General features: G+C 30.2%; 5 protein-coding genes across 5 annotated transcripts; 2 read left to right on the top strand and 3 right to left on the bottom strand.

Moving 5' to 3' along the window:
- Window positions 1-86: 86 nt before the first annotated feature.
- Window positions 87-1,336, bottom strand: LOC108570199. Its single transcript, XM_017932003.1, has 5 exons — window positions 1,312-1,336; window positions 1,091-1,189; window positions 713-978; window positions 424-639; window positions 87-350 (listed from the first exon to the last, which is right to left on the bottom strand). Exons 1-5 carry the CDS (start codon window positions 1,334-1,336, stop codon window positions 87-89), a joined length of 870 nt encoding a protein of 289 aa, XP_017787492.1.
- A 333-nt stretch (window positions 1,337-1,669) lies between these two features.
- On the bottom strand, window positions 1,670-4,989 carry LOC108570174 (pre-rRNA-processing protein TSR1 homolog). The gene is made up of 12 exons (XM_017931971.1): window positions 4,770-4,989; window positions 4,409-4,679; window positions 4,085-4,331; window positions 3,825-4,022; window positions 3,529-3,753; window positions 3,285-3,453; window positions 3,035-3,226; window positions 2,726-2,949; window positions 2,378-2,641; window positions 2,197-2,307; window positions 1,904-2,111; window positions 1,670-1,827 (listed from the first exon to the last, which is right to left on the bottom strand). The coding sequence occupies exons 1-12, from the start codon at window positions 4,879-4,881 to the stop codon at window positions 1,670-1,672; spliced, it is 2,379 nt and encodes a 792-aa protein (XP_017787460.1). The 5' UTR covers window positions 4,882-4,989.
- Window positions 4,990-5,309: 320 nt separating this feature from the next.
- On the top strand, window positions 5,310-7,659 carry LOC108570182 (probable 28S rRNA (cytosine(4447)-C(5))-methyltransferase). The gene is made up of 7 exons (XM_017931983.1): window positions 5,310-5,521; window positions 5,628-5,761; window positions 5,832-6,175; window positions 6,241-6,408; window positions 6,481-6,676; window positions 6,753-7,121; window positions 7,195-7,659. Exons 1-7 carry the CDS (start codon window positions 5,422-5,424, stop codon window positions 7,657-7,659), a joined length of 1,776 nt encoding a protein of 591 aa, XP_017787472.1. The 5' UTR covers window positions 5,310-5,421.
- A 147-nt stretch (window positions 7,660-7,806) lies between these two features.
- LOC108570189 (vacuolar fusion protein CCZ1 homolog) lies at window positions 7,807-10,204 on the bottom strand. Its single transcript, XM_017931993.1, has 11 exons — window positions 10,028-10,204; window positions 9,809-9,922; window positions 9,648-9,742; window positions 9,483-9,576; window positions 9,156-9,371; window positions 8,908-9,083; window positions 8,692-8,835; window positions 8,480-8,625; window positions 8,125-8,386; window positions 7,918-8,045; window positions 7,807-7,859 (listed from the first exon to the last, which is right to left on the bottom strand). The coding sequence occupies exons 2-11, from the start codon at window positions 9,881-9,883 to the stop codon at window positions 7,807-7,809; spliced, it is 1,389 nt and encodes a 462-aa protein (XP_017787482.1). The 5' UTR covers window positions 9,884-9,922; window positions 10,028-10,204.
- Window positions 10,205-11,807: 1,603 nt separating this feature from the next.
- LOC108570191 (derlin-2) lies at window positions 11,808-13,206 on the top strand. Its single transcript, XM_017931995.1, has 6 exons — window positions 11,808-12,043; window positions 12,139-12,204; window positions 12,298-12,465; window positions 12,561-12,683; window positions 12,757-12,920; window positions 12,994-13,206. The coding sequence occupies exons 1-6, from the start codon at window positions 11,951-11,953 to the stop codon at window positions 13,085-13,087; spliced, it is 708 nt and encodes a 235-aa protein (XP_017787484.1). The 5' UTR covers window positions 11,808-11,950; the 3' UTR covers window positions 13,088-13,206.
- Window positions 13,207-13,538: the final 332 nt, after the last annotated feature.

Here is a 13,538-nt window from a genome sequence, read left to right on the forward strand (position 1 = left end):
CAATTTTAATTTTATTCCTAGCTATTATATTTTCTAAAATTTAGTTTTTAGTAAACATTTAACTTATTCTAATTGTTTTTTAATAATTATTCTTGAATTGCCATTACAAGAAGTATATTAGCCATATTCCAAATATCATTAAATTTTATATCTATTAATTGTGATAATTTCAAGGCAATAACTTTTGCTGTTTCACTGTCTATGCAGAAAAAGAATGTCCCACAAAGAACAACAGAGGCTCCTAGAAATAATACGTTTGATTCTAATGTCATCAAGCTTCTCTTTTCCTCTTGAGTTCTTGCAACATGTCCTTGGATTAAACACTGCAAATTGGAATACACCTTCTCCCGCTACAAGCATGTGTCTCCTTTAATAATCCAATAATGTTAACATCTAAAAGATGTCTAGGAAAATAATACAAACCTGCAAATAAACTAAATCCAATAAATTTATAGTAAGTTCTTGCATGTTTGGTGTGTCCTTAAGTCCTGTTGCAGCTAAAAGCACCTCTATACAATTTAATGGAGTGCAAAATGGCATTCTAAATCCAACAGTTTTAAATACTTTGTACTCAGATGAGAAAATTGCACTGTGTGTATATTCAGATTTTTTATCTATCCACCGTAAAAGATTAAGCACCTGCATTATAGAAAAAGGTAAAGTAAAGTAAAGCTAAAATTGGTGAATTCAGAAAAAAAGCACCCATATGTACTTGCGATATTCTCAAGTTTTTAGAATGTGAATCCATTTTACTTGCTAATTGTAAACAGGACATGAGATAAAGTTTCGATTGACTTGATATCTTTTTACAAATTTGAGACCAAGTATTTTCTGTCTGATCAGAATTTTTATATATTTCCCAAAAATAGTTACACATAAATTTATCATACAAGTGAATGGCAATATATCTAGTATCTGGTCCTAAGTCAAGGTGTTCTGTTACTTTAAATATTGCATTAACAATTGGGACTGGTATGGCTAAAATAAAAATTTAACAAGTATACATTTTATTATCAGAATATTATTAAATCGAAACGCTGACTAGTATCGTCAAAGTGATACCGTAGACAATTCTGTACGCAACAATTACCTACAAATGGCATGTAAAATTCATCTTTTGCTTTGACAAGATTTTCTTGCGCTTTAATTACTGTTTGAAGTCCCTCTAACCAATCATCAAGTAAAGGTTCTGTATTAAATAAACATTTGCTTTAAAACGAAAATTTAGGTTTGTCACTTTGTGTACAAACATTGACAGTTCTCTCTCAACATTTTTATTATTATATACTTCATTATTATATACGTTATTACCAATATACGCAGTATCCAAATCCATTTGTTCTTAGACAAATTGTTTTATAATACAATTTTTATTAAATATTACTTAACGAATTTCACAATTCACACAATGTCACCTTTTAAACAGTATACATGACGCTAATTGGGTAGAATATAAATCACGTGACACATTCCACGATATATCGAAAATTCACTTTTAAATTGAAATGTACGATTTATTTTGTATATTATTACTACAAAAAATGTGCTCAATTATGTCGAATTGAACGTATTGCAAGACTTATAAATTTATGAAAACATTTTATTTTTTTATTTAACTTTTTTCTCATATATGTTTATATGTACATTTTAATACTTTTATTGATAAATCTTATTCTACATTCATGCTTTGATCCTGATGTTCCAGCTCTGTTAATAATAAAGGTTCATATGTCCACTTTGGAAATACTCGTTTATACAGATTCATCAAAACCGTATCCTGCGATTTTAATTGACCATTGAATACACATTTCATGTGTCCATGTGTACCTAAAGATAAAAACAATAAATAAATTATTTTAATCAGTTATACATTGTATACGAATAGTTAAGAACAATTATTTACCTAATGGTTCTTTTATATGACCTCTACGACCATATTTCGTTCGCAATTGAATTGGTTTAAACCAATTTATATCTTCACGGTGAAAGAACATGAATCTTATAACTGCTGATCGCTTATGCACTTTAAATGGGTGACCACTGAGAATAACTCGTTTTACAACTATTCTATCTGGATTTGCAGATAATACACTCCCAGTTGCAATTAATTCCTACCCAAATACCATACATATTAATTATTTTAAAGATAGAAATTAGCCACAATGATTGTTACATCTATAACCACCGTTTTCTTACCAATGATTTGTTCAATTTCTCTACATAACACAGAACTGGACAAGGTGAAAACGTAATTGGTGCATACATGCTTGCTACAACAGTACTTTCCGGTTGGAAGTACCGCTCGTACTGAAAAAGATTTTTAATTTTAATAGCATAATATAAAATGATGTGTAGAAATCCTAAGTATAACGTATACCTTATGTTTGTTTCCGTTTGTATGTTGACTAAATATTGGACATGCGCTAAATCTTCTGAACCCACATTGAAATATCAATCTATCCTTAGATTTTACTGGTCGTGAACTAGTATTGGTATGTTTTAATACCAAATTTAGAAGAGACATTTTGTGTTCATTCGGGAGTAGACCGAATATAATTAATGGACGACTTTCTAACGTGGAAAATGCGGTAAAAAGATCTCGTCTAACATTCATAACGTGAATTGTGATATACCAACCAGGCTAAAACAAACAACGTATTTTAAAAATATTATATTACAAATAGATACATGCTTTAGGAAATCGATTGCTCCGGAACAAACATACCATAGCACCTTCTATTTCTTTAGATTCTTTAAATATACGTTTTCGCGTTCGATCAAAATTTTCGAACTGAAATATTCGAGCATAATCGATAGGAAGATTTTCTTTTGGGTCCCACGGACTTGTTCTAAATGATTCAAGTCCACGATACTTTTGAAATCTCTGTTTCGCCAATGTACCTTGCGGCGTATCCACTTCATCAGGAAATTGTGCATCTAATTTTGCTTCTATATATTTAAGTACAATTGAAGTTATACAATAAATGGAGTGTATTAATAAAAAGAATAACTTATGCTTATTCGGTTAACGTACGCTTTAATTTGTCTATTGCCTCCTTCTCCTCCGTTATATCAATGTTCTTATCGTATCGTTCATCGGGAGCTTCAGATACAGTAATTGTCTCGTATTCTTCCTCGTCTTCTTCTGCTTCTACTTCACTATCCGCTTGAGATTTTGCTTCATCAACAGACATCTGGTCTTCTGATTCATCGTCACTCAATTCCTCTACAATAATACATGTTTCATATCTTTTAATCTCATGACTAAATGTAAGAAAAAATACCTCCATCCTCATCAGGAATCCAGGCTGCCTGGTATTCAGATGTTCCCTTTGGAACTCTTTTTACTATTTTCTTTTTTTGAGCAGCTGCAGCTTGAGCTAATTCTTCTTCTGTGGGCCAAGTTTGTTCTGCATCCATAGGGTCAGGTATATTTTCACTTTCGAGTGATTCCTAAAAATGAAAAGTATCCATTGTTAATTAGTTGATATTAAATAAGCACAGCTTCATTTTGATTGATTTAATTACTTGTTTCTTTGGATCTGCGCGTTCGAGAATCCTAATGGATTGTTCATCATCCATTGCATTACAATGTTTCCTTATTTTTCTCTCCATTGGGTATGGATCTTCAGGAGCATCTATTTGAGACATTTGAAAATCTCCAAATCCAGAAATGTGTATCAAACCATTGACTGATAATGGTACATTTCTAAGATATCCTGAAATCATAAGTGTTCCAAGCTCTGTGGAACCCTAAATAAAATTACAAATGATGAGAAACTTACATCTTTATTAATATAAATACTGGTTACTTTAATACCTACCTCGTTACAATGAAACCTTAGTTCTTCAGCTAACAGATGAGCTCTTTTACTTCTATAGGATATAGTTTTTTGCTTTTGAGAACCAACTCGTCGTAGAACATTTAAAGCATCTGTGGAAGTATCCAATTGAAAAACTTTTTCTTCAGGAAGCCATTTCGAAATTTCAGATTGTACATGGTTTTTAAAGTCTTGGCGTTTCTATAATAAAAATTATTATGTATTAAAACAAAAATGTGTTAAAACAAAACCTAAAATAATACCTTTATATGAAGACTTTCAACATTTACAAGTGCTACTACAGGAGTAGTTAAGCCTTGAGCAACACAAGGTAAAATAATCTCCTTTCCCCAATCATCCAGGACCTCTTCCCTTGGATTATTATCAGTTTCATTTACAGCAGAAGCAACAAAAAGTATAGTTGTAGCTACTTTTGCTACATCTAATGTGGCAAACAAGTTACCAACTGGTGGAATAATAATGGAAAAACGTTGTTTAAATCTAGGTATACTGTTATAAGAAGAAAAGTAAATAATTAATAACTTATGTTTTTATTAATATCATTCACCTGAATCACAACATTATACCTGAAATGTGTTGTACCACATGGACTATTTGTTATATTTGCAGTCTCAACTGCTTTTGTTAATATCGACAATACATTCTCAACATCTACATCTTCTTGCAATGGAATAATGCATACAAGAATAGGTGCAAAATGTGATCCACCTAGATTTCTTTTTTGTTGCAATACTTCTTCTCTCTTCCTTTTTCTAATTTGGGAAGATTGATTCCTTCGAGCATCCTTTGAAAGATTTTTAAGAGCACGTTTTGATAAAGCTTTTACTCCAACTTTTCCTGTATGTTAAATTAATTATATATTGAAAAATACAGCAACAAGTAAAATACTAATAGGGTTAAATAAAAGAATATGTTGTAAAGGTGTACCTTTAGCCTCGCTACTTATTGAACCTTTACTACGATGTCTACCAGTTTTATGCGCCTTATTTACTTGCTTAAATGCACCAGGTCGGTGCACCTCTTGCTTAACCATTCCCATTTTATCTTAAAATGTTATGTTCTTCGTTGAATAAATGTCATTATAATAAATCAAACATAATTTGTAAAGCACATGTATTTTCAATTTTTTTTAGCTACATTATAGGGATTTTTACGGTTAAAGTCAACAAATTATAATTTTTTAGAGAATTTTTATTTTCTAGGATTAATTACATACAATATTTATCTTAGAACATCCAAGAAATATTTAGATACTTTTCACAAATCTATGTTTCGAAATAAAATTGTACTTTATTTTTTTTTCGAAACATTCATCATTTATAAAGTTGGTCACATTTAAACATGGTTGAACAGTATATACATACAAATGATAGGTTATAACTCACGTGTTCTTTTTGAAAAATTTGAGTACTTTCTATTTTTTAAATACAATTTTTTTACATAAATATAATACTGTAATATGAAATGTAAAAAGTAACGATTTGTATGAATTCAACATTTCAAAGTCTACAAACCAATGCAAATTTTTTGTGTTTTGCTTAATAGAAAACTTAATAGGTAACTCATAAAGTAAATTAAAATGGGACGAAAAGCCAAATTTGATGGAACAACTGTTCCAAGTGGTCCTGGAAGAAAAGCAAAAAAACAAGGAGATCCAACATTTCCAAAAGGAGTATTAGGTATGAAAAATAAAAATTTCTATGTGTATTTTTTATGTGTGATAGACAGATGTATACCGTTAATGTGTATGAAGGTAAGCCATACAGTTATTACTTTCAGATAAAGAAGAAAAAGATTTAAGTCATAGACAAAGGCAACGTGCAAAGAAAAGATTGTTAAAACAGCAAAACATAAAAGAAAACATAAAAAAGTTACAAAAAGAGAAAGATAAGAAGTTAAAGGACATTGGAAGTAAAAATGTAAGCTTCTTTTGTATAATATACTTTATGCATGATAACATTATTGAAATATACATTTTTATTATATTAGCCAATCAAAAGTACCATAAAACAATTAAAGGTAAAGAAGAAAAAAAAACCTTTTACAAATGGCAATTTAAGTGATGAAAATGATCAAATGCAGTTTGATAATGATAGTAATGTATCTAATAATGAAGAAGACATGGAAGACAAACAACAAATAAGTCCAAAAGAGAAATTATTTGAAAGTGATACAGAGGATGAAAATGATAAAGAATATGATGAGCATGATCAAGATGAGGAAATGGACGAAGATGAAGAAGAAATAATAGAGGATACTGATGACAATGATGATGAGCTACTTCCCATAGAAAAAGCAAATATAAGGCTAAAAAAGAAACAAAAAGAAGAACAGTAAATATTATTTTTCATTAGAGCAACTGTGATATTCTTAATTTAATCTGTTTTTTGTTTATTAGAAAACTAGCAGAAGAGGAAATGAAAGACATGACATTACAACAATGTGTCTTTACTTTTCCAACTGAGGAAGAACTTGCAGCAGATACTAATCTTAAAGACATACAGCAACGTATAAAAGATGTTGTTATGGTATTGTCTGATTTTAAACGATTACGTGATATAAATAGGTATATATCTTAAGATTGAAATATTTCGCGAATAAATTTCGAAAAACCTTATACTTCGCTTCTTTTTTTAAGATCACGTTCGGAATACATGGATCTCCTTAGAAGAGATTTATGTATATACTATAGTTATAACACATTTTTAATGCAGAAATTAATGCAAATATTTCCATTGGATGAGTTATTAGAATTTTTGGAAGCGAGTGAAGTTCAGAGACCTATGACAATACGAACGAACACATTAAAAACACGTCGTCGTGATTTGGCAGAAGTATTTATTGAATAAATGAATGAATGAAATGCATAGTTGATCTACCTTTTATAAAACTACAATATGAATATTTCAGGCTTTGATTAACAGAGGGGTCAATTTAGACCCAATAGGCAAATGGACAAAAGTTGGATTAGTAGTGTACTCTTCACAAGTTCCAATGGGAGCAACACCCGAATATCTAGCAGGGCATTATATTTTGCAAGGTGCATCTAGTTTTCTACCTGTCATGGCTTTGGATCCTAAAGAGAAGGAAAGGATTCTCGACATGTGTGCTGCACCAGGTGGGAAGTCATCGCACATAGCAGCACTTATGAAAAATACAGGTGTACTTTTTTCAAATGACGTTAACGAGGAAAGAATAAAAGCCGTTGTCGGTAATTTCCACAGGCTTGGCATTGTGAATTCTGTAATATGTACTTATGATGGACGAAAAGTACCATCGGTAAGTGGAATTTTCTTGAATAAATGCACTAAATATATAGTATACGCATATTAATTAAATTATGTATTTGTAGATAATTAAAGGTTTCGATAGAGTCTTATTAGATGCACCATGTACCGGCACTGGTGTTGTTTCGAAAGATCCAAGTGTTAAAACAAATAAAGATGAAATAAATATACAGCGTTGTTGTACACTACAAAGAGAATTACTTTTAGCAGCTATAGATTGTGCTAATGCACGTTCGGAATCTGGTGGGATTGTCGTTTATTCTACATGTTCAATTCTTCCGGAAGAGAACGAATGGGTTATTGATTATGCCCTCAAAAAGCGCGACGTAAAATTAATGCCCACTGGCTTGGAATTTGGCGCCGAAGGTTTTACAAGCTATAGACAGCATAGATTTCATCCCTCATTAAAATTAACGAAACGATTTTATCCACATGTACATAATATGGACGGATTTTTTGTAGCGAAATTAAAAAAATTTTCTAATATTGTTCATAAAAAGAAAGATGCAAAGGAAGAATCTTTTGATTAGTGTTAATCAGTTAGATTGAAATAAATTAATATCTTTATAATTACAATATTTGAGAGAATGTTGTTTAAGCAATTTAAATGTATTAAAAATATATAATTTGTATGTACAGATTTTATATTTTACATTAAATTTTATGTATCTCTTTTACTAATGGAAAAATATACTTTTTAATTCCTTTTCACAAAGCTTCTTTTTTTCGTCTGAAATAAAAATTTATATAATTTTAATGATAAAATAAATACATACATGCATATATACCTTCTATTTCGATTATGCTTGCACTTCTTTGTTGAATAACTACAAAAAATTCCCTCAAGTTCGATAATTTTCCAACAACCCAATAATCACTCATAGTTTTTACAATAATTTCTCCAGCTTCTTTTAATCTGAAATTATAAAAAAAATGTAATCCAGTCGAAAATAACACACTACTAAAGTCAAAATGTTACTATATAATATACTAACTTGTTTGTATCATTGTATATATCAGTAATAACTCGCAATACTTCGGGTGTTGTAAGTGCATTAGAACATCGCCTGTTATCTGGGTGTAGTGTACTCTTATATGCTAAGTTAAGTTTATTAAAATATAAGTATTTGCAAGATTCTGAAGTAACTGTTACATGTTTAGCACATTGTTCTGCAACTGAACTAACAAGTGTTGTCAATTGTGGACCAAGAAAACTGTCAAGACTTTTAAAGAAATCTATTGATAAACTTGTTTTGCCTGTAAAATAAATATTTGAATATTGTACTCTTTGAAATTTTAAAACTAAAAATGGCATAATTGTTTAGAAGAAAAAAAAGCAACAACACTTACTATCAACGAATAGGCATATTGTGGCACTTAATGCTCTGTAAACTACCAAATATAATGAAACAGGTTTTGTAGAATAATTTATAAATACTTTAGGAGACTTTCCAATTAAACTTGGTTCATTAATACTAGATGGACCAGTAACAAATCTACAAAATTTGAATAATTCATTATGTTATTATACGTTGGAAAAAAATTATTATACACCTACTAACTTTCCATAATGAGAAGTAGTAAATGGTGAAGGTGAATTCCTGGGCATTGAACCTCCATGTAGTTCTTTTTCAAGATGAGCTGGTAAAATTGTACTTACTAAATACTTATAAACTACTTGCATATCCTCTGGTTCTAACCCACTCCTAAATAATAATGTGTAGTTATTTTTTAATTCATATATGTACTAGTAGTATAACAATTTTTATGTTACTAACCATACAACTTGATCATTATAAAGAAATGCTGTATACTTCACTTGAGAGAACATAGCTTCTACAAGATTCATAAAACACTGAACCTTTAAAAATGTTACTTTGTCAAGAGGTAGAAATTGTAAGCCTTGGAAAACATCCAATATATCACTATTATTTAAATTTAGAGATAGTAAATACTGTGGAAAGTGCATGATGTTAGAGAATATATTTAAAAATGCATAAATTGCACATTCAAGAATTATATTTACCCTTGAATAAAAATGCTCAAGTTTATGCTTTAATAATGTTATGGACCCACATTCAGGTTCACTAATAATAGTGTCAAATGATCCCATAAATAATCTGAACATAACATATGCTTGTTTTAATATGGCTTGACAAACACTGCTAGAAACTTCATCATATTGATATTCTGCATATTTATTACCATCTTTCTCTTTCCATATATATGGTACACCAATAATCTATATAATAATTGTATTTTTTCAGTCTTAATAAATGCTCAATTTTGTATGATATAAAGTACACTCTATCTTTCTACATTTCATATTTTTCTTAATGTACATAAACCTTACCATTACCATCCAAAAATTTGGTTCTGGTTGATAATAAATTTGACGAGTTTTGTGGGTATGACAATAATCACATGGTTGTCCAGGATTAAATGATCTAAAAATTTCAGGCATAATTTTAACATGGATGCTGTACAATTCTTATTTTTAAAATATAAATATACATACTGGGCAAATTTAATAATTGCTTCACTCAGTCCTATATTTTTAATTTGAACATCTAAATCTCTTTCTGGATAATAATAAAGTATCTTTTTTTCTTCCTACATACAGATTGTTAACAGATTACAGAGTGTTTACAGATTTTTTGTTAAATTTAATTTACTTGCCTCCCCTTCTTTTTTCGCATACATGCCATTGAATATGTAAAAATGTTCCAATGTAACCTCTGTTTTCGATGACATTTCGACAAATAATTTAAGCAAGAGATGATACTCAGTCCACTTTTGAATAAAATGTACAAATGTTAATATAATAATTTGCTAATTGAAATACTTATTCACACTTTTTCTGAAACATCTTAACCAGCGAGTAAAAGGTAACCTCACCCAGTGTTGCCACCTCAGATTTTTGAAAGTCCGGAAGAAAGAGCTGAAAATTCCGTAGATTTCTTTTTGGAAAATCTGTAAATGTACGGATTTTTTATGAGTGTAAATCACAAAGTCAGAAACTGCTATTCACAGTTATCACATGTATAAAATTATACATGTTAGGTTAAGTGTGTATGTGTGTGTGTGTGTAATCAACATAACCTACATACGCATCACATACATATATTAGGTATATACATTGATGTGTAGTATTGATTTAATTCCAGAATCCTATAGAAGGATATTGAAATCATCGATTTACTTACAAATTTAAAAAAAACTGTTTTTAATGAATATATGTATACATAATATGTAAGTACATATATACAAAATTTATTACTTGCCAATCATTTTATCATCTAATCTTTTTGTTAAAATCATACATGTTATTATTAAAATAGCTTGTGACGTTCTTCTGTCATTTTTACTTCATAGCAGTGTATGTTTTGTGTGAAGTAATCCCGACAAAGATTTCGCGTTCAGCTCCTTATGTTTGTTTTCATTAAATTATGAACCAAAAAAAAGGCAAAAAAAAAACAAAAATCCGTAGATCTACGAAGAAGTCCGTAGAGGTGGCAACACTGACCTCACCCTTAAAGCTTTTAATAAATAATTTTGAAAATTAACGGATATTAAGATGGCAGCACACTTTACTGACACGTGATTCATGCGCATTGATGCAGTTTTTTAACTAACTTTTTAACTTTCGATATATGCGAATATTTACAGTAAAATTGGCTACAACATTACTAGTCACAGATTTGCCTTTTACACTTAGTAGAGAAATATGTTAGGACTCAGTTATTTATGAATCTTAAACACTTCATATTATTCTGAAAATTAAAAACTTTTCTTACAATTTTTTCGCAAGCACTTATTAAACAAGTGGCTTCCTTCCCTCCCTCTCTTTCCTTTTATTTCTGAACTGTTATGAAAATTTTCCCTCCTCTTACAAGTAAGATGATAATATAATACTTCAACATAATTTCATAGCAATAGAGAATGCAAAAACCCTTTATACAACTTTTAGTTTTAAAATTTAATAATTGAGCCAATCCTGGCGGTACTGCAATACCAGGCCGACTCGCGACAGAGGTGGAACAAGCTCCAACGACTCCGTCAATTTCCAAAAATCAGATTAATATTCTGACTCCCCAATGGGGAGTGTATCAGATATTAAGCTGATAAGAACAGATACTACACTTTGATCTTAGCCATAAGGCCGAGAAGCGATGCCTCTGCTTGTTTTCAAATGGCTTTTATATATTAAAAAGCTAGAACATACTCGCGAGAATATACGAAGCGTAGCGGTGATGACGAGAAGTAGAAATGTTGGTGGAGCGTTGTGATTCGTTTGAAATATGTAAATTTTTTTAAAAGTAAATTAAAAATATATGTTTATTAAAGTATGATCTATATATTAAAGATTTTATTATTTTTAGATTGTAAAAACAAGTTACAGGACGAAGATATTATTATGATGTCATATGACAAAAATTAACAGTGCAGTAATTTTTTTATATCAATGAAAAATATTTTCTAAGATGATTCTAAAAATGTATAATAAATACGAATCTCTTAAGTTCTTTTCAAATTGATCGAAAATTGATGAGAAGGTAGTTCGATAAATTTCAGCAAATGTAAAGGGGCCACGAAATTATTTTCGATAGCAACGTAAAATCGAGACTACGTCATTCGATAGTGACGAATTTCACGTATTACGTGTACGAAACTGAACATAACAAATTTGTCGTGATGTGGGTAATGATTAAATTTAGATAATGCACAGTAACGAGCAACATGTGATGATAAATTACAAAGGCGAGAAGTCTGGGAAAATAATTGGTCTTTGAGTGTAAAGGAGATCATAATAATACACCAATGGCCTATCAAACTTTTCGACAGGAGTATATGCAAATACCTGTGGTGACACGAGCTTACACAACAGCTTGTGTCATCACGACTCTTGCTGTGGTTTGTAAAATATTTATCTTATGATTTTGCTCCACGTGTATAGGATGCTATTTCCAAAGTATAACTATGAGTTTATTTTTATTCTTCCATTTTAGCAACTAGATTTGGTATCTCCATTTCGGTTGTATTTTAATCCTACATTGATTATTGAACAGTATCAGGTAAATGATAATTTACCTAAATCATTAATTATTAGACAAACAGCTTTATATATTTTATGATCATTACCATGCATAGTATAAATGGTTTTTCAGCTATGGAGATTAATAACTACATTTTTATTTCTTGGAAATATGGGTTTCAATTTCCTTTTCAATATGATCTTTACGTATCGGTACTGTCGAATGTTGGAAGAAGGATCATTTCGCAGAAGAACAGCTGATTTTGTAATGATGTTCATTTTTGGGGGTATATGTATGATTGTATCCTTATAATACTTTTCTTTTTTAAATGAAATATGCAATAAACATAAATCCAATATATTTTATTAAGTGTATACATCCTGAACTTACTATAGATATTTGCATTTTTTGTTAACTTGATGTTTCTGGGCCATGCATTTACTCTTATGTTGGTCTATGTTTGGTCCCGGAGAAATCCATTTGTTAGACTAAACTTTTTTGGACTTTTAAACTTTCAAGTAAGTTTGTACCTGCTTCTCTCATTTATTTTAAGAAAAGAACAGATGATTATCATGTATGTTTTATTAATAGGCACCATATTTGCCCTGGGTGCTTTTTGGGTTTTCTGTACTTCTTGATAATTCAATTTGGGTAGATCTGGTTGGAATGGCTGTGGGACACATGTATTACTTTGCAGAAGATGTGTTTCCACGTTTAAGGGGTGGTTTTCGTATTCTTAAAACTCCACAAGTACTGTAAGTTATTTTAATAGCAAAACAGTAAATTATGTGTTATAAAAGAGATATAATCATGCATTTTTCTTTCCAGTAAGACTTTGTTTGACGCACATCCAGAAGATCCAGACTATACCCCACCACCTGAAGATCGTCCTGGTGGATTTAATTGGGGTCAAGAAGGCTAAATTTGAGATCCTGCTTCCAAATCATCTCTTACCAATTGGCATATCAAGTAAACTTTTATATTGCTACATATGCAACATTGTTCCTTGATTTTTCCCAGTTACTAACAAAAGTACTAAACATTTACAGCCTTGATATTAAGTAAAATGTAATGAGAAACTTGTAACAAAAATAAGACTTCCAATTTTTTACAGGGGTTACAATTTTTAAACAGAAAAATTTCGATATTACATGTAATAGTAATATATGTTTCAGAATGTATTGTGCAAGTGATATACTTTACTAAGTATAAATGAAAATAGTATTTCTCAGATAATCGACTATTGTGATACATTTCTAGTGCTCACGATTTTCAGAGAAGAATGCAAAAGAGTCTCATACTTTTGACAAACACCTTTGTTGAAAAGCAGAATATTTAAAAATGCACCTTTTCATTTATTGGTATACATTGTA

This window comes from Habropoda laboriosa, unplaced genomic scaffold (genome assembly GCF_001263275.1).
Source record: "Habropoda laboriosa isolate 0110345459 unplaced genomic scaffold, ASM126327v1 scaffold80, whole genome shotgun sequence".
Classification (NCBI taxonomy): domain Eukaryota; kingdom Metazoa; phylum Arthropoda; class Insecta; order Hymenoptera; family Apidae; genus Habropoda; species Habropoda laboriosa.